The 26,198-nt window shown below is 42.8% G+C and overlaps 1 protein-coding gene across 50 annotated transcripts in view; it reads right to left on the reverse strand.

The window, feature by feature from the left end:
* Positions 1-26,198, reverse strand: part of camk2b1 (calcium/calmodulin-dependent protein kinase (CaM kinase) II beta 1) — a 53,675-nt gene that overhangs the window by 23,037 nt on the left and 4,440 nt on the right. For 22 of the 50 annotated variants that reach the window (XM_028995523.1, XM_028995519.1, XM_028995513.1 and 19 more), the window contains exons 3-14: positions 25,208-25,302; positions 15,469-15,528; positions 14,079-14,133; positions 13,276-13,341; positions 9,752-9,824; positions 3,529-3,631; positions 3,318-3,401; positions 2,898-2,992; positions 2,540-2,662; positions 2,031-2,114; positions 1,634-1,676; positions 780-872 (exon numbers count right to left, since the gene is read on the reverse strand). In XM_028995523.1, coding sequence (XP_028851356.1) covers positions 780-872; positions 1,634-1,676; positions 2,031-2,114; positions 2,540-2,662; positions 2,898-2,992; positions 3,318-3,401; positions 3,529-3,631; positions 9,752-9,824; positions 13,276-13,341; positions 14,079-14,133; positions 15,469-15,528; positions 25,208-25,302 — 974 coding nt within the window. Of the gene's footprint in view, positions 1-779; positions 873-1,633; positions 1,677-2,030; positions 2,115-2,539; positions 2,663-2,897; positions 2,993-3,317; positions 3,402-3,528; positions 3,632-6,878; positions 6,952-9,751; positions 9,825-13,275; positions 13,342-14,078; positions 14,134-15,468; positions 15,529-25,207; positions 25,303-26,198 lie in introns of all 50 variants that reach the window. The other 28 variants (XM_028995516.1, XM_028995527.1, XM_028995544.1 and 25 more) reach the window with 4 other exon arrangements.

The raw sequence follows: 26,198 nt of genomic DNA on the forward strand, positions 1-26,198 counted from the left end.
ATGTCCCGTCTCTGCGCTTCATTCCCCCGTCACCTCGCGGACGTGACACACATGACCCAAAACATGTCAACAGAGGGGCTCCTCATTGACTCCCCAACAAACCCCCTCGCCTTGCATCATTGGTAATGCATCATGCATCTGTCTCCAGCAGCTCCCCCTGTTAGAGCAGCATGCACTAGTCCACGGTGTCCCATGCAGCATTCAGAGCACAGGGCAGGCTGTTCCATCCTTAAAGTGAAAGGGGGGAACACTGAGTAAGTGCCTTACTCAAGAGAAGCAGACAGAGACAGGAGAGGGACAGAGGGAGGGAGAGAGGGAGGGAAAATGGAGGAAATGGAGGGGAAAAAAGGGTAAAATTGGATGATGTGTAGGGGAAAATGAAAGGAAAAGTACAGGAGTGATGACAAACAGATAAATGCAAGACTGACGCTGATGAGGAACAGGATAGAAGTGAGAGGAAAAAGTGAAGTGAAGTTACAGAGGGAGGGTGCAGTCGTGCATGCTCCATGTAGTCGCTGTGCTAATTAGGGTGAAAAATAAAAATGAGGGAGGCCAATTAGGATGAATTGAGCAATGATGGGAAAGTGCACAATCACATACAGCGATGCAGCTGATGTGGCCATTCGCGTTTCTTGTGGCTGAAATAAAATGATGGGGTACTTGTGGATGAGGGATGGGTCATGCTTTAGAGGCCCATGCTAAAAGCAGGGATGTGTCTAGAAGTAATGGGGTGAAGGGACAGAGAAGATCCGGCAATAAAGCAGTTGCCGGGGGGCTACCTTGTTCCACCAACCCTGCGGTTGTGCCTGCTGCCGCGGCAACGGCAGCAGCGGCAGCAGTGACAGCAGCTGGAGCTGTGGTCTGTCGGCCCACTGTTAGTGTCCACCAACAAAATGATCAACGAGCCAGAGAAAAAGGGGAGGAAGAGAGATACAAAAAAGAGAAGGGGTGGAGAAAGAACCAATCATTAGCGTGCGAAGAAGAGCAATAACGATATTATAAATAACTATAAATTACTATACTATAAACTAAATTACTATAACTATAAAACATGAACAGAAACATAACAACATTAATCTCTCCAGCCTTTTATTATTTAAATCTTTAAATCCCACATTTTTCTAAGCTATAGATTCCAATAGTAAAATAGAAAACCAATCATGATCAGATATTCAGATAAAACGCCCTTCTCATTGGTGTCAAGAAATGACCCAAACAGGCTGGAACTTTTAAGAGATGACCTTCGTTGCAGCAGATGACCTTTTATTTGTTCACTCATTCAGGCACAGTAGTGGAGGTTCCCACCAGTGGCCCCATGAACATATGGGACATAGTGTGCCTGCAAAAGCTCATTCATCATTTATCTTCACTCGGGCAGCATCATCTCCGCCTCCGCGCAGAAAGACAAACACACCGAGAAGCAGAGATAAAGAGCATGCGCTACATACAAATGAAAAAAGGTGCACATCAGATCCCCACATGAGCAAACAATCCAGGGTGGTGACATCTAATCGTTTTTAACAATTATTTATTATTTCAAAAATTAATAACTTTTTGGCCATCTAATACCTAAAAATTTTGATGTGTCAGACAGCAGATGTGAGACATTTCTGAAATGTGATATTTCTCTTACCAGAAAAGTTCCTGGACACCAGCATGGTAGTGAGAATGGCCCCCTGTGGGAGAGGAAGAGTGAGGTTCAGAATTAAAGAATATTTAGAAAATTATCAGTTGCCATTCAGTTTTAAGTTTAAAAAAATTAAAAACCAAAGTGACACATTTCCATTGCCAGAGCAGTGATTTCAGTTTTAACTAATACATCCATTATGCTGCAGTTCAAGTTGACCATATCATTTCATATACAGACAAGAATCAAGGATGGTTAAGACTGAAGTATTTGTGTAAATGCATACTTTGACAATTGAAAGCATATCATCTCCATTTGACCAAAAATGTTACTTCTGGTTCTCAGCCTTTGTGGTATTTGGTGAGTTTTGAACAATATGCAGCACGACCGGTGCTGGACCCACCTTTAGTTTCCTCCTGGCGTTAAACTTCTTCAGGCACTCCACCGTCTCCTGTCTGTGCATCATAGAGGCCACAGTGGACCGTTGCTGTGAGAAGGATGAATTTTCTTTATTTAAAGTGAAGTGATTGTCACATGTGATACACAGCAGCACAGCACACGGTGCACACAGTGAAATTTGCCCTCTGCATTTAACCCATCACCCTGAGTGAGCAGTGGGCAGCCATGACAGGCACCCGGGGAGCAGTGTGTGGGGACGGTGCTTTGCTCAGTGGCACCTCAGTGGCACCTTGGCGGATCGGGATTCGAACCGGCAACCTTCTGATTACAGGGCCGCTTCCTTAACCGCTAGCCCACCACTGCCCCAGCTTTAACAGCCTGATGTGCTAATGCTCTTCTGCATGTTTGTCATGATGTGTATGCATCGACTATATGGTATCATTTATATGAACTGAAACACAAAAAAAGCACAAGAGAACAGGAGGGACCTGCTCTGAGGGTGCAGATACTCACGCAGACCCATGGGTGCTTCAGGGCCTCCTGTGCAGTGATCCTCTTTGCCGGGTTGATGGTTAGCATCTGGTTGATTAGGTTCTTGGCCTCAGGGGTGACCGTGTCCCACTCAGGTGATGGAAACTAAACATACAGAAAAATCACAAACATCCCAAAATTAAGGAAAAACGGACTCAAAGTTTGAATTATTTTAATTCTATGCTCTGATTTTTCACAAAAAAAAAGAGATTTTAGTAGACAGAAGGACATTAACTTTCTTTACCTTTAAAATATAATTAAGTGATTTAGTTGCTTAACCTTAAACTAAAAGTGGCACAAAAGACAGACAGAGTGTAGAGTATAAGGCAGAGGCTCTCACGTCGTACGCCCCAGCTTTAATCTGCTGGTACAGTTTGTGCTGGTCCTCATCCCAGAAAGGAGGGTAGCCCACCAGCAGGATATAGAGAATCACACCTGAGACCCAACATACAAGTCAGAGCAATGAAATACCACATTCACCCTAAACAATTTTCTGAGGTAGAGTAGTAACTTCTCAGTAGGTCCATATGTATGTGTGTGTCTGTGTTTTGTATTGTATATATCCGTGATGTACAGATCTATTTCCACCAGTGAAAATAAAACCCCTATTTTAAAGTTGCAAGCAATTTTATTAACGTTACAAAATCCTGTCAGATATTGATCAAATATTTCTTTATCTAAACGATTTATTGGTGTCTTCCTGAACAATTCCATCACTGCCTGAAACTTTTGCACAGTATGCGTCCTCCCAGATGCTCACCACAAGCCCAGATGTCGACAGGTTTGCCATACGCCTCCTTCCTCAACACCTCAGGAGACAGGTAGCCTGGTGTCCCAGCAAATCCTGTCATCACACACACACACACACACACACATGCATTAGAGCTCCAAGCACTCTCTTCCTTCAGAGAGGGTTCTGTGTGACCGTGCATCCAGGTGAGTGTGTGGGTGTGTTTGCATTAGGAACGTACCAAACCAGGCCTGCTGGTCTCCCTGCACCTCAATAGCCAGCCCAAAATCGGCCAGCTTCACTGCAGCATTCTTACACTTGCTGGCCAGGAGCAGGTTCTCCGGCTGAGAGAACAAAGGAGCTTGGATCACTACAGGTTCATACACGTGTCAACACACACACACACGTCAACACACTAAAGTGATACAGACACTCCATGCGAGCAGACCCACACAAAAAAGCAGTTATGAAATCACACACAGACACTCTAATACACTTTAGGTACTATGTATATTATAAACTGTATATACTCAGAGTGTACACTGTATGAAGTGTATGTGTCTAACTGGCCTAGGCTGCACAGCCTCATTACTCCCTGTCAGTGATCGAAGGTAATGTCCTCCAAAGACCTGAGCATCTTGTCATCTGCATTCACACCAGACCTGGATTCAGAGGCCAAGTTACAGATCTGATTCCTCAACATTAAACACACACACACCCAGGATTTTTTTTTTCTGTTTGCCTTGCTGCAATGCGGGGGCTCTCTGTCACTGCAGCATCACTTCTTTCTTTCCCTCTCCCCTTCCTCTCATTCCATCTGACTCTCCCGCCCGACACAGGAGAGCCCTCGATGGGCTTCAGCACATGGAATCCGCGTGCATGTGTGTGTGTGTGTTTGAGCAAGCATTAGCATGTGCACGGGGGTATCTGACACTGGTAAATACAAATGTTTTGGTAAATAACAGGTTCTGCATTGATCCGTGTGTCTGACTGCAGCCTGCACACACTTTGTGAAGTTTGTATGAAAATAGATATCTCATGTGCATGCGTGTGTGTGTGTGTGTGTGTGTGGCTATCACACCCAGCTGTGAGAGCGAGAAGATAGGTTAGACAGCTCAGCATTGACGATCAGCCTGTGCTAATCCCATCCTACTGCACAGGGGTGGGTGGAATTCTAATGCATCGCGAGCCTCATCCCAAGATTATATTACATTACGCAGTACAGGGCAGCCCCATTATGCGATTATTAAATGATTGGCTGACTGGTATTGATCAGAGTTATTACTGTTCTGTCCACAACGCATTTTTTATCAGTCCCTCCAGGGACATGCAGTGCAAGAATTTCAACCAAATCCTGTAAACACTGGAGGTGTGCTGCTTTAGTTCTGCAATGGGCAAGGAGGAATTCATATTATTTAATAATAATGATGTTATTATTAATGTAGAATTAATGTTATTTTAAATGCATGATTAAGAATTAAATTAAAAAACAGAAAACACAATTAGTACGGCATGTTTTACATGTAGTAACCAAAAATTTTCTGTGCAACTCTTTACGTACATATGCAATGTGGTGTTATTACAACCACAAAAAAAAAAAAAAAACACAAAAAAAGATAGAATCATAGTATACTGCCATAAAGATTTTTGGCACCTAACCTCTTGCCTCTGCACACAGGCAGTGGCATGCAACACCTCATACATGCCCAAATTACACGTACGGCCACACTCCACACACACAGCCAGACACGGGCTGGTGTGTTCCGAAAGGGAGAGGCTGATTTCCCTGCAGTGAGGGAAGTGGGGACACAGAGAGAAGAAGGAACAGTGGTGGGCGGGAGATGGAACAGTTCCTGTTTTTTTTGGCCTCCTTTCAGAATGAGGGAGGAACGGAGGGAGCAGAAAGAGGAGAGAATGATCTAGGGAGGACTGGAGACATTCCTGGCGAGTCTCCACTCACATTCCCGCTGTGAAGGATCAGGATGAGCGCAGCCCCCTGGTCTAAAGGCCAGTCCAATTAAAGCAGACCCGTGCAGCCCCCAGCATGGCCGGAGTCGACCCTCTCAGCAGCACTCATTTACATTTACATTTACAGCATTTATCAGACGCCCTTATCCAGAGGGACTTACAATCAGTAGTTACAGGGACAGTCCCCCCCCTGGAGCAATTTAGGGTTAAGTGTCTTGCTCAGGGACACAATGGTAATAAGTGGGATTTGAACCTGGGTCTTCTGGTTCATAGTCGAGTGTCTAAACCCACTAGGCCACTACCACCCTTATTACCACTCACCCAGCTCACACGTCCACAATCGTTCACTTTCAGCACTACCCACGACCCCTCACAAATCCTGCTGCTTTTCGCTAGATTCAAGTAGTATATAGTTTGGAATTCAGCAACAGCATTTGCAACATAATGCCAAACACATGCAAAGAAATCACCACCATCAAAACAAGACCATGCAAAACAGTGCACAAAGCATGCAACAAAGGCTCGCTGCCACCAGCAGAAAGGGATTTGTCACAAGGACAGCACTTCTACTGACAGCCCATCACTCACTCACTCACTCACTCACTCACACACACACACACACCCAGAGAGACCCCACTAAAAAGAATTCCCCATAGCTACTGAGCCACACGAGAACTAGCAGCATATGTCACAGTGTAAAGTAATGTTACTACTGTTAAAATCCGGAACAGATCTGGGAACTCTCTGTTACTCTGAGCGAGCAAAAGCTAAACTGATCACCAAATGGAATAACGTTATGGATTTCAACATTTTGTGCAAGATTTGGAGCATTCCAAGCCATTGGTCTGGTTTTTTTACCAAGGTTCCAAACAGGAATTAGTTTGAACAATCCTCATTAGGATAGGCCAAGTGATGCAGATTCCTCCTGAAATCAATAACCGTGAGATCTAAACTACTACCTAGCATTCTGAAAAATCTAAATATTGATGTTCGCAAAGCAGGAGAGGGCTACAAGAAGACAGCAGGTAGCCATTTCCTCAGGTCATAATGTTATTAAGAAATAGCCAATGAAGGTCCACTTGAGATGTGGAGGTCTCCAAGAACTGCACGTTGGACTATGGAGTGGTAGAGCACTGTTTTACAATGTTGCATCACCAGAGCAAACATTCCTGGTAGAATCAGCAGAAGAACAGTTCTAAGAACATCCCGCTATCCAAGCTATAAAATTCTGCATTTCAAATTTGCATCTTTTGGTCACTTACCATATTGACAGTAACTTAGATTTAGCTATGTTGCTTAAACTTTTGCATGTCGCTGTATTCTGATCTACCAACACTTTGAGCAAGAACACAAAACAAACAAAAACACCACAAATAAATGAAACACTTAACACGGAGCACTTGGGGTGCTCTAGCACATTAGCTCTTGCAAATATGACCTGATGTATCAGAGATAAACAAGTGGAGCGGCAGTGCAGTCGGGTCTAAAGCCCTCAAACATTCTCTGAGAGAAGAGGTAAGTGAAGTTATTGCCATCATAGATCTGGTAAATTAACACAGACAAATATTAACACACACACATACAAGAAGTTCAAAGGGCAGCAAGCCAGAATATGTCACTCACCTTCAGGTCACGGTGCACCACGCCCATTTGATGGCAGTGAAGCACCGCCTCCAGGATCTGCTGGATGCAATGACTGCATGCAAACACCAGGGGGCGCATGTTAGTCTGAGCAGCGCTTTCAATCCCGTGCACAGGCCAAGGTTTGGAATTGGGGTCTGGAGGATGTTTTGGGGGAAGGAGGGGGTCAAGGGGTTGGAAGCGGGACTGGAAAAGGGGTCAATGGGAAGGGCTGTGGGTGCAACTCTCTCTGGGACGCAGGCGTCTGGGCCGCCCTTGAACTGGTGCAGCTCACAGCAGAGACTATGTGACCATCCACCACAATGTCATATCACCATACACATATCCCATAGTCTCATTTCTGTGATTACATTGATGTCACAAACCAATCAGATCACTGCTGTGAAGTCAGCCATGCTGATTGGTAGGCAGGCCTGTGTCCCAAGAGAGGGCTGCTGGGAACTATAACTCTCTCACTCAGGTCTCTTAATGTTCTAACAAAAGCAAAGCATCAGATTCATATTCCACTTAAGACAAAAAAAAACTAAAAGTGTTGTCAATAATTGAAATGGGGAAGGAGATACTATGAGGTTATCACAAATAATTTAAAATAAATATATCTAATTATTAGGAACCTTCAATATATGTTTGCATCTTTTCTGACAAATTTTGAAATTCAGACTAGAAGCATGAAACAAACATTTCACTCCGCACAGAGAGGTTTGAGATATATATATATATCAAATATATATCAAGTGCTGAATATTTACACTCACACACAGATATTTTTATATATATATATATATATATGTGTGTGTGTGTGTGTGTGTGTGTGTGTGTGTGTGTGTGTATATATATATATATATAAAAATCTGTGTGTGAGTGTAAATATTCAGCACTTGATAGATATATAAGGGTGATGTAAAGACACGGACAGATGTACGGTATAGAAAGACAGAGGTGATGTACATGTGTTGCTGGACACACCATGTACATTGTCACGTGTGCCGTCCCACGGTGACGAGGGACCACATGCACTTGTGGCAGGTGTGTGTCGCGTTCGCTGTGACACTGCACAGTGGCATGCAGGACAGCTACATTGGGCTGGGCTGGGTTGTCTGTGTGCACTCAAGCTCCCATGGGGCTGTGCAGCAGGGGAAGGGGGAGGGGCGCATTTGGGGAAAAGTGAGACGAGTAAAGGGGCAGGGCTCTTCAGCACTAAAGCGATAAAGACTCCAGACGTCAAACTCCAAAGCTCAAGTAGAAAGGAAGAAAAAGATAATGGTTCTCTTCATCACAGTGACATGCAAAAGTTGCTTGATATTTCTGTTAGTGTGAATATTAAGTAAACATAAGATGAAGCATGCCACTGTATGTAAAACACCATACAACAAGTGGTAAGTTTGTAAGTTCCCCGGTTATCTAATGTGGGCTTTTTCTGACCATGGTGGATATATATAAAGTAACGTTTGGACAGGGACAAAGTGTGAACTAATGACACAAAGAGAAAAAGAGAGAGAAAGCAAGTGTCCAGCAGAGAGGACTGATATACAGTTGCTCTGGCTGGCATGGCAGTAAAGTTCAGGGTTATAAATTTGAATCCTGTGTCTGGTTTCTAAAGGTCTCCTGATGAATAAATACTGAGCAGGTCAAATCCAGAGCTCATCTGACTCCCTCAATGAAAATGTGTGTGTGCGTGTGTGTGTGTGTTTTTTTACTGGGGCTAATTATGCAAGGTCCCATTAATCTAAGCACATATGACACATGCAGAAGCGTGTCAGTTGTCTTAAAACTATGTGTGTGTAACTAACATGTGTGTGTGTGTGCAGTCACCACCACTGCTCTGCCAGCTGTCAGGGATTTTTTTTCCCCACCCTGGTCAATATGTACCCTTGACAAAACCTTTTTAGGTAATAAATCCCAGGATTTATTTCAAATGTCATTTAGGATAGATGGATTTGGGCAGATGGCAGCCCACAGAGTCACCTGATTAGTCCACTTAGTGAAGGCATTGATGAAAACAGTTTGTAAAGAATTTATGGCACTTTGCATGAAGGATAGCAGCGTGTAGTTTGTCAGACTAGTCCAGGAGTCGGCCCTTTAATACTCAAAGAGTATAAAACAAATTTCACCAATAAAATACCTCTATTGTAATGGATGTTCAAGGCTTAGGAAAGTTTGTCATTTTGACGCTTCCCTTGCTTTCTTTTGTTCAAAGTGCAATTTAGGACACGAAAAGTCACACTGAAACCAATTCACCACAATAACTTTCATCTGTATACATGCAGGGTTGTGTTCTCGCGGTGAGGAAGAAGCACTAAAACAGTCTTTTTTGTGTGTGTATTGGAATATGCCCAGTCCTAAATTCAGTGAAGTTCTCTATTCAAAAATGTTTTTAATCTAGGACTAAGCTTAATTCATAGTATGTCAGTGATGCATCACTTCATGTCTTATCTGTATCTTGGTTGTGGAACTAACTATCCACCCATCCCCTTTTGTTAGTGTGTCGATTTTAACATATTTAGGAGCATGTAGACATGACTGACAGTTATTGTATCTGATTTATAGTTGTGGTATTACTGCATCCCACAGTGAAAAAGCACCTTCATTGTCTGAAGGAGAGAGGTCACTGGTCTGAGAGGCTGTGCATTAAAAGGGGTGGGGCATGGGGGTGTGGGTAGGGGACATGGGTGAGGGTTACAGTAAGTGCAGCAGAAGCTTGTGGTGCCACAGACAAAACAGGCCAACAGACGGTCAAGGGAGACAAAATCCAACAGACAGGCCAGTCTACAGACAGACAAGTCAGACAGACAGACATACAGGAACGCAAGCAGTGGCCAGTGGCAGGCAGGGGTGCAGCTGCACTACATACTGACCTTCAGGTCCCTGTGCACTATGTCATGTTGGTGAATGTGATTGACACTGTCTAGAATCTGATGGATACAGTGACTGTGGAGACAAAACAGAAAGGGGTGGGGGGTGGGGGGGGTGAAATGAGGTGAGGCAGAGAGAAGTGAAGATGGGGGGTGGTGGGTGAAACCAGAGCAAGTGGACAGAAAAAAAATAAAACCATACAAATACAGCATGATCAAATGGATGAAACGGACAGCAATGCATGAACCAGAGAGACAAGATTAGGGCATGTGTTGGTTTGTATTGGGGAAGAAGATGGAAAAAATTGAGGTGAAGAGTGAGGAGACAAAACCGAATAAACATGATGAGACACAAGACTACCAAGAGCAGCACAGCCAGGCATGCACACTCAGAGAGAGAACAAGAAACAAGAGCAGAGAGGTGGGGAGAGAGGAGATTGAGGAGGACTGAGATGAGTATTAAAAGTGAAGCATGTGAATTGTGAGTCTGTTTGTGTGTGTGTGCTGTAAGGTCAAAATGTGCAGGATATATGACAAACCGCAGAAGCAGCGAGGAGTGCCTGAGGGATTCTCACCCACACACTCTACTGTGTGTGTGTGTGTGTGTGTGTGAGACACTACTGAGTTTCTGAAAACATGTCCGCACACACACAGCTTACTATGTAAATTCACAACTGAGACACACATACACGCACATGAACACTGCAGAGATGTTGACGTTGCTCCGGCATCTGATCCATGCAGGGCTGGATTACGGATGCAGAAAAATCCTCATTAAAACTGACGAGATAGGATTAGACGAGCCAGGCCTCTGGGGCTTAATAACCGCAACGTTGACTCCACCAGATATTACCAGGAGAGTCCCCAGAAAAGTGAGGATCACAATATTGTGCAGTTGCCATTCCTTGTTCAATGATTGTTACAACATTTGTAGTTGTTAAGTTTTTATCGGAAAATACATGGAGCTGTATCTTCCCAGTGGTATACTGGACATAATGCGTGTTAAATGATGTCGCGTCAAGGTATAAATAGTTATATAATAGTTTTTAAAAGGTTGTTTTGTGGGAATCTTGGGTGAGCAGATTTAAACTTGCGAGCAAAAAGGAGAGGGGGTGGTTAGTGACACTGAACTGGGTGTGGGGGGTGTTGGGGACGGGTATTCGCGACTGGGGGGGGAGGGGGGGTTTAGAACGATCAACTAGCGTGACAAATGTTCAGGTAGCTGAAAACCCCAACAATTCGAATAATCTAGCTGGACGCAATTTACAGTTACATTGACAGCATTTATCAGACGCCCTTATCCAGAGCGACTTACAATCAGTAGTTACAGGGGACAGTCCCCCCCCAGGAGCAACTTAGGGTTAAGTGTCTTGCTCAGGGACACAATGGTAGTAAGTGGGATTAAGTCTTCTGGTTCATAGGCGAGTGTGTTACCCACTAGGCTACTACCACCCTACCACCCAATTTCCAGGTCTCAAAAAGAGGACATGTCCGGGGGAAAAGAGAACGTCTGGCCACCCTAATGTAAAGTAATACAATTACCGTTTTTTTTTTTTCAATCTGCTCCAAGTCATTGAAAAAAAAATTGAAACACTTGCCACAGGAAACACAAATGGGGGCCAGTTGGCTGAAATGATCATGCTCTGTTTACTTGACTGACAAAACATGCACTTCGGGTCTATCGTACCTACGCTTTCCGTTTGGATTCCATGCTTGTAAATTTTTTTTGCTGACTGAAAAAAGGGGGTTTAATGCCTAATATAAATTGTACAAAGGGACATCATAAACATGGTCTCTGTAATAGACATCTAAGGACCTTGCCCCCTACCAAGACAAGCATTCTGATTTGTGAACTAGCGAATGTGACATAAAACATGCTGTCTTATACAAAACTGCACAATAAAAAAATCCTCTAGAATCCAAATCCAGGAATGCCTCATTTCCATTTATTGATTTGGACTTTTTTTTTTATGCATAGCCATTCATTGTTGCATCTCAGTCAAAACCAGCCTCCTCACACTTTCTTTGTGGCTCTGTAGTGCAGCTTCTTTGACGGGAGCACAGATGATGATCTGTGACACAGTTAGTGGTGTGAGGGAGCGGGAAGAGCGAGCGAGTGCACGCACGAGAGAATTTGTCTCTGTGCGTATATGCGTTGATGGGGCTAATTAAAGGCCTACTTTCAGACGTCTCTGAAGAGACAGGGAGCAGGGCAGGGCTAGCCTGGATGTCGGCAGAGATCATACAAGACTGACACAATGCCCTATATGTTGTGTCTCTGCACACAAGGCCACCGAAGACGAAACGTTTGCGGGTTGGTAACTTGTGGGCAGACGGCTCGGGCTAAGGGAGGTCGCAGGGATGGAGGAGAGAAGAGGGCAGACGTCTGCAATGACAGCCTGCGAGGACACTGACATACGGGGACAGGCAGCAGGGGGGAGCAGGCAAGATGAGAGAGGACATACAGCAAGGAGAAGGGGGGCGAGCGAGCGAGAAAGAGCCTGGAGACTGGACAGACTGCTGAGAACAGCACAAACACCCCAGGCGGCTGCTGCCACGTTCAACACACTCTCTCTCTTTCTCTCTCTCACACACACACACACACACACACACACACACACACACATGCAAACATACTTGGTGCATACAATGTACGACCAATGTACAGTGCACACCCACAGACATACAAATGGTCACACACAAGGCTGGGTGTGTGTTCCACTATTTTTTCTTATATTTGAACTTCATGCAAGCTAATATGATTTAGTCCTTTTCTTCACACTATGGCTAAATTAACTCACTATATCTGTAGGCCATATATGTTGTCGATAAGTATCTCTTCTGAGTTTACACTGTGCTGTGAAAACATGGCCCTGTGTGTGTGTGGGTGTGTGTGTGTGTGTGTGTGTGTTTGTGTCTGAAATAGATGTTGTGATGGAATGTGTTGACTGCGAGAAAGGGATGATGAACCGTATGTAGACAAAGAATAAAGAAAAGATGTAGAAGGGGAGAGGAGAGTTAAGAAATACAGGATTACTGGGGGAAAAGTTTAGGAAAAGAGGGGGCGAAAGAGGACATGAGAGGCGGTGAGTGTAAAAGAACGACGGAGCCACAGAACGAGAAAACCACTGAGGGCACAGAGAGAAACATATGGGACTGCCGACTCAGCTCTGAGGGGAGTAAAGAAAAAAGAAAGAGTGAGAGCACTGCATACTACTGAGGTCCTACTCAGGGGTCACACGCCTCTCACCATCACAGGAAACCCGCTGAGGATTTTCCTGAAGGTTCCACTCCAAGGTGTTAACCATTAGCACTACTGACTAGTGTTCTCAAAATGCAAGCGAATGATGGCAGTGTATGGATGAAGTGCAGCTGACGATGATGCACAGGTGAGAATTCGGGGACAGAGGGGACACTTGGCTTGGTTTGGATGGGCGAGTTGAAGGGAGAGAGGTCACAGAGAAAAAGAGAAACAGGGACAGAGAGTGACAGAAGCCGTGGGGACAGGCTGGAGGGCGATGATGTACCTGGCATCAGCCTCGCTGTAGTACTCTCTGGCTACGATGTCTTCAAATAGCTCCCCACCGGTCACCCTGCAAACAATACAGTCACTTTAGAGCAAGATATATCTATCTATGGGTGTGTGTGTGTGTGTGTGTGTGTGTGTGTCTGTATGACAATATGAACGCATTCAAGAAAAATGTACTTTCATAAGAAAGAGGTTGACAAATGTGTGTAAAAGTGTAGGTTGCATGTGTGACAGTATGAATGTGTCAGTTTGAGTAAAATATTGAGTTATTATGAAAGGATAATAGAGAAATATGTATTCATGTGAGAGAGAGTGGCAACTGCATTTGTATAGAATTGCTTGCTAGAATTGAATATGTAACTGTGAGAGAGTGAGGGAGTTCAAACCATATGTACGATTGTTGAATGTGTACGCGTGCGTTTGAATACCTAATAATGAAATCTGTTCATGTGTAAGAGAATTAAATAAAGGGTGTGTGTGCACATGCATGCTTGCATCGATGTGCCTATTACAATACGAAGACACAGTGTGTGTTTATGTCTCTGTATGACTATAAGTGCATAATGAAATGAACGCATGATGCATAGTGTGTGTGTGTATGTAGGCACAATCATTCAGGGGGAAGCCCTATTATTGCACAGGACTCCCATCTCACAGAACAGCCATGGAAACAGAGCTGCAGATTGTAGGGAAGAGAGAAATGCGGTATAAAGAGTGTAACGAAAACTTAACACTTGGTTGGAGTAATAATGACCCATCACACAAGGACACACACACACACACACACACACACACACTTACAAATCAAAGAGGAGGTAGTGGAAGCCTTCTTCTGATATACTGTCATGGAGACGAACTGCAAACAAAAAGAGATCGAAGGAGACCAGGTTATGCAACTGAGGATCATCATGGTGTACTGATACCGTCTCAACTCCTCAAACCACAGATGAAAATATATACATTGAACTGGAAACACATACTGTAGATATTTTAACTAGATCATATAAATCTAGTATCCAATGTATTCTAAATTACAGGAGGAGTGGTCAACCAGAGTGACAGAAACGAGCAATATGAGTCTATTATGACGAGTGTAATATGATATATGTTAAGCAAGATTACATTTTAAAAGGGCCTGAAGAAAAAAAACACAGAACATGGTCAGTATTCAGTGACACTAATTTTTTGTAGCCAGAAAAAGAGTCTTTCAGTTCTTGCTTTGTGCATTTATTGGCCATTCAACCTTGTAAAAGGCTTCTGAGTCCTAAGCATGATCAATTTATTTCCAGACTTAACAGCTGGAGAGGGGTACTTTTTTCACCGAATTCAGCAGCCCTTTTCCTTCCGAACATACACTGCAGGCCAGAAGTTTGCCCCAGACCAAGTGCACTTTTTACTACAAGAAAACTTCAGAAACACATAGCACAATACACTACCCATGCAATCATAACATCATCCCATATCTTTATCATATTCACTGCATCCTTTCCAGCAATGTTTGGAAAGAACTCACATGATATGTTCTTTAATACTTTATGCGACTACAGAATCTAGGAAATATTGGGAAGCAGTCAGTTACGTATGTTTTAGGTGTGCGTTAACCTGAGGATGATCACAAAATTCTGGCCTGTAGCCAAAAAGATATATCTTGACTTCATCAGTCCACAGGACTTCCTTCCAAAATACAAATTTCAGATACTTGGTTTTGTGGCTAGAACTCATGAAGAGTTTTGTTCAGTTTACTCTACTAAGAAGGTCATATTAGTTCAAGTGTTGCTGCACAGTACAACAGTTCACAAAAACTCTTACAGCTTTGGAATCTGCATTTTCTCAACCATGTCTGGCTGAATAAGCTAATTAGCTTCTGGAACCTAGAAAAAAAATGTGCCAAAAAAATACAAAATGCTGAATGGGAACTGCTGAATGCACCAGTTTTAGGCCATTGTACTTCTGTGAATGCATATTTCTGCCAGTGTGACATGTTGCAAAATATTGATTATCATTGATTTAACAATACACTTCACAATAATTCCCTATAACCAAGGCATATAACCAGTCTCACTGTAACCCATAAAGCTGTAAAACAAAATCCATAGTGCTGGCACATTTACATGTGAGCTGCTGGGTTGGGTGAGATCTGAATGTCTTTATCATAAGCTCTAGTTTGGAGCAGGCGGCCACAGACACTCACCAATATTGGGGTGCTTGAGCAGACGGCAAATGCGCGCTTCCCGTTCCAGCTTCTGGTGATCTGCCGGGGGAGAGATGGAGACACAGACAGAAGAGCAAATGGGCATGAGTCAAACAGCAACATGTTCTGCTACTGGAAGAGGCTACAGAAGAAAAAAAAACACCCAAATATACTGAGCATCTGGTGTGGCCGTTGCCAAACTGATACACTGCTACTGACGGCACGCATAATAGCAAGGCTCAGAAATCTGAGTTTCTGCACTGCAACACAATGGGATTGTTTCTCACCCTCTACCCCATCCCAGCCAACATCTATGTAATAAATGTATTATTAAATGCATTAGAGACTATATGCTTTTTTTCTATTATTTATATCGGTCTTAGAAGTCCCCTAATACTGTATCCGAAATTTAGCCATGCCACAAAAATACTTTGATCCAGTCCTACAGTGATATTTCGCCAGGACGCGCCATTTCGGTGTCTGTAGCTTTAAATACTAATGAGGAGGAGAGAGGCGGGACGAGGAAGAGAGCGGCCTATAGATGTGATTGGGCATTCGTGGAACACCAGTCATGCAACTTTTTTTTACTCTTCACGTGTATCGTCATTTCTGGCCGCTGCAGGACCATAGACAGGCTAGGGGAACTCGGGATTAATATGAAATAATTTCACGAAGTAAAATTTTCAGAATAAACAAAAAAAAAAATTCCTCAGTATCCAAATTCCTTTTGTCTGTGAGAAGAGTTGGTCCTCAGTAAAATAGGAATATGTACATGCACATTCAGACGCACGCATCCATTGAAGTGGAGGTGACAGCCTTACACTGGAAAATGGACGTTGATGATGATGAAGAGGAGCAGCTAGTGATTAGCAGCAGGGAGGACGTGGGGAAGACTGAGGCAAGAGCTTTTAATTCTCACACACCAGCAGCGAGCTGTCAGCGGGCTCTGAAAGCCAAGACAACCCTGACTGAAATCATTGCCTGTCAGCCTCCACCACGCGCTCTTTCTGTCCATCTCATGCTATCTTGCAGCAATATGCCAGCAAAATGGGACACGAGCTGGATAAAGGTGAGAATGAGGTGGCACTTTAGACTATCACCCAGTGCAAGTAGAATAAAAAAAGGTTGACAGGTTCCTGAAAGACAGGTTCCCCGTGTGCAACTGTTGAAAATTCATTTCGCACTTTCTAATGGAAATGCTGTCATTATACCTCATACTAGCAAAATTTGACAAAATTAGAAATAATAATCTCATCACAAATAACCAAACCTGGTTTGTGAGTAGAGAAGGACATCAATTAATGAAATCATGCTTCAGTTAATATATATTTCATGCATTAGACCATGTCTAAATAATCTAAAGCAGCCTGGCAGATTTCTATGACTATTTTGACTATTTTGTTAACTGAATACATAAAGTTTCCTATTTGCAGTGTAAACTCAATCTTACGCCCTTTAGAAGTAAAATATTTATTGACCGCATTTTACATTATCTTCACGTATGTGCATGAGTACGGCAAAAGCAGAGTGCTGAACCTGCAAAATACCTGCTGCAATAAAGGTTTTTCAGGCAGGATTAATGCAGCCTTGCTGAGGGCAGCTTGGCTCCGGACTTTTTGACGCAGGCGGGATCGCGCAGCTCCGGACACCGGGCTTGCCGTCTGATGTTTGCCATTAGCCACGGAGGCCTGGTGTCTCCATCACCACCTCAGCACGCGCCTTTGTTCTCAGAGCGCAGGGTGTGTACACGCTGCAGCCGAGTCGTGCTGCCGAGGTTTTCCGTGATGCAGTGGTGTAAATAAGAGATGAAGGAGGACTGCGACCACTACAGCACTTAGGTCGACATCGGAGCTGCCATATAGCGAATGACTGTGTTAGGCAAGGGAATCACAGACAATACGATCAAATATTAATACATTCTGCAATAAAAGATATTGCAGTTCTCTATAATTCTCTTTGCAAGTGAAATTTGAAGTACAATTTGAACAGATTTTTGTCATAAATCCTCGCGATGTTTTCATTTAAGTGGTGAAACTCGCCTTCAACAAAACCCCGGTTTCTTACCCACATTTATTACACCAATACTGAAGTCTGATGTATTGAAAAGTAAGCATCCTGATATGGTGCTGTATTGGTTTTGTTGTTCTTCTGTCTTTGTGAGTACCATGTGTCCTCATAAAACATAAAAACACGGAGACTTTCAGTGAACGTGAAGACAATTGAAATAAATTTTTTTCATTTGAAAGGTTACTGAGGGTAAATAAAATTTTATTACGTACATTATATTATGTAACATAGATATTACCATTGCAAATGAATGTGTGCAGCGAGCAGTAAAGAAGCAGAGATTCATATTGCTTTTACTGATATAAGCTCGTATCGGCTCCCTCGTGCTCTTTTGTTGAATGTGGCGGCATTCACGGTCCCTCACATCAACATGGGCACCCATTCAGTTAGGAGATTTATTACAGCTGCAGCTGGCCCAGGGCGCCGACTTGCAGCAGAAACTGCACACATACCAACGCAGATTAGCCGCGGACGTGGAGATTTCAACCCATGTGTTATCGCTGCACAGTAGCTCCACAACCGGGCTGCGTTCTGTCTCATCTGGTTAATCGACTGCTTTTGGCAGAGAATAGCCTTACACATTATTACATACAAGAAATTATATTCACGCTTATGTGAAAATGAAGAATATGCACACACACCACGCCAGATTAGGTTGTTGCGGTAGACTGATATCTTACATACTAATGTGTTTTTATATATTAGAATATATCAGCTCCCAATTATGTAAATGAACAAAAAACATTTTCAGCCATAAATATGAACATAAATCATAGGAAAACAAATGGGCATTTTCAAATGACCTTTTTTCCACCATTTTCAAGTATATTTAATTGATTTAACTCTAATGGCACTTGAAAACACATGGTGTGGCTATAAAAAGCACAAAAACAGTGAGCCCCGCCATGTCTGTCTGCACCTTTTGATTACTTCCAAAGGTTTAAATAAAGCTAAACGTTTCAGAAACGTCACTTCTACAATCTTTTTCGTGTGCCTAGCAGCAGTAACAGCAACTGCGGTTTCAGGTAATTAGCTGTGGAATCAGCAGGTAAAGTTGCATTGCGCCAAAGATCCAGGTCAGGCTACGTGTTACATTTGATGCATTATTGAGCCTACTACATGCCAAAGACGAGAACAATTTAGTGCCCCTGCAAATTATATCCTACATTAAGCAAGTAGGGGTGTGCGTGAAATGGTAAATGTGCATTAAACTGGAAAAGTGACCTTTTAGTCATTAAAATAAAATCAGCCCACACACACACACAGATAAAATGATGTGTCAGCAAAGTGAGATGTGAGGCATTAAGAACCTCTTTGCAAATGGCAAATAAATCAACAACCACATATCTGAACAATCTAGAGACATCAGAAGGGGAGCCAACAACATTTTCAACATTTGGTTCAGTGAGGGACGTTTCAAGGCATAATCTCTTAACATTGGCACGATGGCACAAATAGGTTTCAACCCAGAGAATTACACAATGAAGAGTTCAAGAGGACAACTTTATACCGACGCGGCAGAACAAGAGAATCCAGGTCATTCCCTCTCTGCATTGCAGCTTCGTGTGCACAGGCCGGTTTCGGGGTGACTGTGATTCTGGGACCTGCAAAGAAGTCCTACGGCACACTGATACCTTTGTGCTTTAGGTAATTCATGGCTTTGCAAAAATGACACGAGATGTTTTGTTCAAATGAATCCATATCCAAATCCCCCACAATCATCCAGCAGTTGCAAACAAATTGGGATAATATCTGTCACGACGTCCCTCATTGGCTGGAAGATTCAGTTTGTCCGCTAAACCCACATTTCCATGTTTGGATCACGCAAAATCTCCACAATTTACAACCCAAGATTACATTACATTTCCTTAGAATACATTTACTACCAGTAGTAATAGATTCTAGATTTGATGCATTGGATGATGTTTTTTTTCTCTTTTTATTGTAGGTGCCACCTTGTGCGTAGCACTTGGTGAATCATGGCTTCGGCACACCACGATTATCCCTTACATAAAACACACACACTTGCCGATGATTACTCATAATGATATCAGAGCGAGTAGGTAGGGCAACAAGAAACGCCGTGCCTCCACCTGTCTCACACACAAGCACCTGAGTCTCCACTTCTCCAGCACTGAAGAAGACCTCATAGGTCCAAATGGATCCAACTGCCTTTACATATAAAGATAAATGCAAAGGTCATTCTGCTAACAAATCTCTGACTGCCACAACATTACAATGCGTCAGTAAACCAATTCTCTGTGTCTCAAGGCCACGCCCCTTCACGTGTGCTCCAATGACAAAGCACCGCTTGCCATCTGCATAAAGCAGAAGCATTTAAATTGAGATAATCATAACTGGGGCTGTTACACAATGCACTGCTCCAGGCAATAACCTTCAGCACCTGTACATCTGTTCTCAGCCTGTAGCCCCGCACTTCAGCATCTTCAACCAGCTTCCTGCAGAGATTCCTTCAGCTATACTCTTATGAATGTGTCTCTTGGGGAAAAGTCATTTCTAAAGCATTTAATTCATATTAGAGCAGAATCTAACTACACAAGGTCCATAGCCCAAAACTCAAGCCAGGTCATCCACAATACATGTAAGATGTGGTAGTGTGATAGTGTGATCTTTCCCTAAATCAGATTTCAATTAACTAAATGAATTATCTATAAAATCTTGGCATTCTTACCAGGTGGTTTGGAAACTTAATGATACAGCTAGATACAGTAGATGCAGAGGAGATGCACGGAGATGCAGAGAACATCCCAAATGCTGTTTTAACCCCACCCCCACCCCCCCCCCACCCCCCCCACACACACACCTGTAAGTGGGGCTGCAAACACCACAAAACATGAATGGCAAATGTAAAAGCATGAGGGGCGTCTTTTTTTTGGAACAACGGAGCATCGTAGAGAGGATTCAAGATACATTTATGAGGTTCTGCAGCTGATGCAGTACGACATGTAACCTGTCATTGTTGTATGTATGACACATTTGGAGTTATAGGTCAGGTTGGAGGTTGGGCTAATACGTCAGAGTTTTCATAAAAAAAAAGCCGGAACCCGTTTTAAAAAAATTACCGTTTTGGGTCACCCCATTTAAGAGAAAAAATTGTCATATGGATGGGGCATAAACCAGACATGTTCTAACATCCTCTTTACCTACATATTGTGATGCTCATACTACCACACCCAAAAAAATTGTTAAAGCTTTAAAAAGCTTTTGACAAAAGATTACTTTTGCATTCATTGCAAAATTCATTGAAGCAATTGTAATACAATTGTAATGATGACCCATAGAATCAAACCATGAAACAAGGTGACTTTTTGTGACCGATAATTGCGCCTAACTGTGTGTATACAGTACAGGCCAAACGTTTGGACACACATTCTCATTCAATGTTTTCTTTATTTTCATGACCATTTACGTTGGTAGATTCTCACTGAAGGCATCAAAACTATGAATGAACACATGTGGAGTTATGTACTTAACAAAAAAAGGTGAAATAACTAAAAACATGTTTTATATTCTAGTTTCTTCAAAATAGCCGCCCTTTGCTCTGATTACTGCTTTGCACACTCTTGGCATTCTCTCGATGAGCTTCAAGAGGTCGTCACCTGAAATGCTTTTCCAACAGTCTTGAAGGAGTTCCCAGAGGTGTTTAGCACTTGTTGGGCCCTTTGCCTTCACTCTGCGGTCCAGCTCACCCAAAACCATCTGGACAGGTCCGGTGACTGTGGAGGCCAGGTCTCCACTTTTTGTTAAGTACACAACTCCACATGTGTTCATTCATAGCTTTGATGCCTACTAGGGCTGCAACAACAAATCGATTGAATCGCTAAAAATCGATTACTAAAAGAGTTGGCAACAAATTTCCTAATCGATTCGTTATGTCGCGCGACGCGGAGACGTTTGATTATTAAAAAAAAACTTTATTTGAGCGCGGAGCGGAGTGAACACACTCGGTCTCTCTCGCGCACAGATGCTAGCAGAGTTTGGCGCCTCATAGACAGCGCGGAGCAAAAAAAAAAAAACGAGGTGAGGTAGAGGACAGATACATGGCGGAGGCAGAGAAATCTGCGCGAAAATATGCAAAAGCGACATGGCACGGCACGGGAGCAGCACGGCAATGATCCAGCGCCTGAAACGCGTGTTTGATGAGGAGGAAGAAGGGAGTTCAGCAGCAGGGGAAGTCACTACAGAATCCTACTTTTGTTCCGTTTTGAAGTGAGGAACGTAATGTCCCTGGTGCTGGTGTTTAACTCACCGCGGAGGAGAACTAGACGGGGACTTACAGCGCCACCTACAGGTGTGGAGGGGGGATGAAACAGCGTTCGGACTGTTCTCTGCGTCTCCACGTGGACGACTCGCCTATTGTGTCCCTGAGCAAGACACTTAACCCTAGGTTGCTCCAGGGGGACTGTCCCTGTAACTACTAATTGTAAGTCGCTCTGGATAAGGGCGTAAATGTAAATGTTTACCTGTCATCCAGCTTGACAGGCATGACAAGTTAGCGTTAGCTCGTTAATAACAGTAGTAAAGCAGGGGTGCTATAGTTACTTTGCATTAAAAGACTAAAAGACATGTTTTTATTCACTAGCCTTTTTTGGACCATTCATTTTTCAATCTGTTGTCATTTATAGATACACTGCAAAAAAAGCTGTCCAAATATCTAAAAAATCTGAAATCAAGATTACTAGACAAGAAAAATGGCATGAGAAAATTAAGTGATGCTTAAAACATAGTTTTAAGATGCTTAGATGTTTAGATTAGTTTTCTTACCCCATTGGCAGATAATTTTGCTTGTTTTAAACAATCACTCACTTATTTTTCAGATGTTTTATCAGAAAACATTTCTTATGCTATTTTCTTTCTTATTCTTATGTGTCTAGTAAATGTATCTTGATTTAAGATTTTTTAGAGATTTGAACTGAAATCAGAACAAAACTACTAAGTTAGAAAAGCATTTTTTGCAGTGTGTTTGTGTGTGTGTGTGTGTCAGTGTGAGAATACACTGCATCTGCAGTGTAGTGTAGAGAACAAGTTCTGACATTCAAACAAATCCTGTTAAATATTCTGATTTGTATTGTTCTTTATTTTTTTATAAATTATTTATCGTTCTGGCAGCTCAGGTGGCACTTTATTTAAAAAAAAAGTCTATTTTTAGTCTAATTTGGCAGATGTAAAGCATACATGTGTATGTTTTTGTGTTAGTCCATTTTAATTTTATTTTATTATTATTATAACAGCTCAAGGAGCAACATGTTTGTGCACTTTCTAAAGATTGGTTGGAAGGGTTGGAAATGAATGCTTTTTTTTTTTTTTTTTATCAGATTCTACGATTAATCAAAAATAATCGACATATTAATCGATTATTAAAATAATCATTAGTTGCAGCCCTAATGCCTGCCAATTTAAATGGTCATGAAAATAAAGAAAACATTGAACGAGAAGTTGTGTCCAAACTTTTGGCCTGTACTATACATTAGAAATACAGCTGAAAAAATATTTCCATGTACTGCCCAACATTTTTAAGAAATTTCCACAGGACACAGGAAATGTAATCTTTTGCTACTTATGCAGGACTACATTTCATGCACTACTGGCCTGAGCCTGGTTCCTGTGGAAGCTGGTGTGGTAACTAGTCTGCGAGTGTTTGTGAGTTTATGGCTGAGGCCATGACCGCCTCCTGTCCCCATGGGTCAGATGAGAGTCCCGTGCTTTAGGCATGTAAGCCTGCAAACACATGGCCTGCAGCTGCCAAGTGCCAGGGCTGCCTTCACCACATTGCCCGTGTGTTGTGAAGAGGGGGGGGTCGAGTCGAGACAGTCCATGTGAGTAGAGTTCTGCACCTTCAATGGTCTCGGTATCGATGCATCGCGATCCATCCCATAAATTTTCTACATTGTCACATGATGTTTTCAAATACAAGAGCTAAGGTCTCGTACACCTGTGTGGACGCTTTGATTTGCTACAGTGAGCAGAAAAACTGTCGCGTTCAGTCTGCGCTCACCTTGTAACAGTTGTATATACTGGTTGTTCTCCTCTAAATGCACACGACACTATGATGCAGATGGACTCTCCACCAATCAGTGGTGGGTTGCCGGTTCGAAACCTAATTAGCCAAGGTGCCACTGAGCAAAGCACCGTCCCCACAGAGGACACATTTCCCTGTGTGCACTGTGTGCTGTGCTGCTTCGTATCACAATGACAATCACTTCACTTTAAGCAGTCCAAGCTCCTTTATTATTCATGATTATTTCATTTTATATTGCATAAAAGCAGTAACATTTGGAAAGTGTAACGTCCCCCGTCTCATGTATGAACGGTTGCCGACACATACCCGGGTGTGGCGGAACTGAGGTAGGCATAATAATAGAGAGCGTGACAGAAACCCCAACCGCTGCATGAGATTCCCTTTTTCTCTGAATCCTTCAGATACTCTGGATACTCAGAGACTGTTAAGATCAGCTTTTCCTCCATTCCCGCTTCATGGTTTTGTTTCAAAGTGTCAGAAAGAACACTCGCCCGCTTTGATTCTATTGGTCACGCGAAAATACGTCATGGCAACTTTGAGCGCGGTGCGAGATCAAGGCCACTAAATGCCGCACAACACAGCATGAAACTCCTACACAGAGAGGTGCTGTACTCAGATCAGACAGCCACATTCACTACCGCACTACTTTTTCAAGATCATTTTCATGCGACTGCCAGAAAGTCACCAACAACGTCATTATGATATGTTCTACATTGCATCGAACACCCCTACATGTGAGTGTCCCATCTTTCTCGCTTCATATTGATGCTTTCTCGCAAATTCTCCCTCACAGGTTGTACAGCATAGTTTACATCAGACACTTTTATCCCCCACTGCCCCCAAGAGCACTGGTGGCCTAGAGAGTAAGGAAGCATGGAATAATCAGAAGGTTGTGGGTTCGAATCCCAAACTGCCAATGTGCCACTGTGATGCCACTGTCTGTGGGGTGACATTCAAGTGCCCCCTGACACCTGGCAAAAGCAACTGAAGAGCTCCTGTTACTACCAAGGGGTCTGGGGGGCTTTCTGCTTAAAGGACCATAACACATGAAAATATATATATATACAGTCCAGTCAAAGCCATGGTCACAGCTCATGTATTTCATTATTGTTTATTTTATAATTTTGCTTATTAGCAAAAGTATTTTTTTTAAATCACAGTCGTAATACAATGGTTCACAGTAAGTGGCGGTAGTAGCCTAGTGGGTAACACACTCTCCTTGGAACCAGAAGACCCATGTTCAAACCAAAAGTATTTTTTTAAAATCAGTGGTAGTGGTAGACACTTAACACTTAACCCTGAGTGTCTCCAGGGGGAGGACTGTCCCTGTAACTACTGATTGTAAGTCGCTCTGATAAGGTCATCTGATAAATGCTGTAAATGTAAACGTAAAAAATTATCAGCACTCAACTCAAGTACTTTGCGGGGTGACTAGTGGATGTGACGTTACCCAACACTGCCCACGTAATAATAGTGCCTGGAAAATATCTCACAATAGTTCAGTTCCACATTTTTGGAGACATAGAAAGGCTGAAGTACAGTTCACAGAGCCAGCATGTGTACAGACTGGGTTTCCACTCATTCAGCTCATTTTGTCCATAATGAGCATATCACACAGTGAGTTTCACCTACCTCGTGCGTTGAGTTTTTTGGTGTTGATAATTTTGGCAGCATATTCCTGGCCTGTACACAGCTTGACGCATCGACGCACCACAGAAAAAGCTCCCCTGGAAATAAAAGAGCAATGCAGCGTAAAGTCAATAATTAAGACACATAGCACCTTCATCTGAGTCATTCCTCTAGAAAAGACTCCAAAGCAGGTTATTCACAGCGAAAAACGCAACATCCTGTTATTCATCAGAGATTCTACACTATACTATTCTATCACAATGCTAATACCTCACTGGAATACAGACAGTATTGCAGCGCAACAGGACGATCATGTTTATCGCTCACAAGATGAATATGGTTTTGTTAAACATGCTTTAGGTTACTATATATGTATGCAAATCATATCAGCAAATGGTCAAAATGTACTGTTTCTTGGTACAACCCTCAAATGTTATGGCTAATAATGTGAACCAATTGGGTGTATTAATGCCTGCTTTTATTGGACAACATGACAGCTATGATATTTTAGTACTCTGCAGATCAAGCTATTTACCTCCAGCCCTGAGGGATAAATAAGAGCGTTCAATTTATCAAAAATGTCTTGCAGCAAGTTGTTAATAATATTTGATCTGAAGGGATACTTGAGCTGGTAAACATAGGTTTCCATCGCATGCATGAAGCCTGCTGCAGACCTTTCCAACTGGCCATGCAAGACTGAGAGGATGGCCAAGACATGGTACTTCTTCTGAACTGATTTTGGGTTTCAAGTGGGAGTGGAAAATATTACCAAAAAATTGTCGAAAGTTATTCACTTTAGTAAGGTGGCACAGACCGTGGCATCAATCGCGTGAAGACAAAAAAACATCCAAATGATACAAGAAGCTAAAGCAAAAGTTCCTGAATTAAAGTATTAATAGCAGGCTACACAAGACATTGTATTACTAAAGAGTAGACGTTGAAATAAAAAACAACAGAATTCCAGAATGTGGGGGTATGAAGTGATGTGGGTTTC

The sequence above is a fragment of the Denticeps clupeoides genome, chromosome 11 (assembly GCF_900700375.1).
Source record: "Denticeps clupeoides chromosome 11, fDenClu1.1, whole genome shotgun sequence".
NCBI classification, from domain to species: domain Eukaryota; kingdom Metazoa; phylum Chordata; class Actinopteri; order Clupeiformes; family Denticipitidae; genus Denticeps; species Denticeps clupeoides.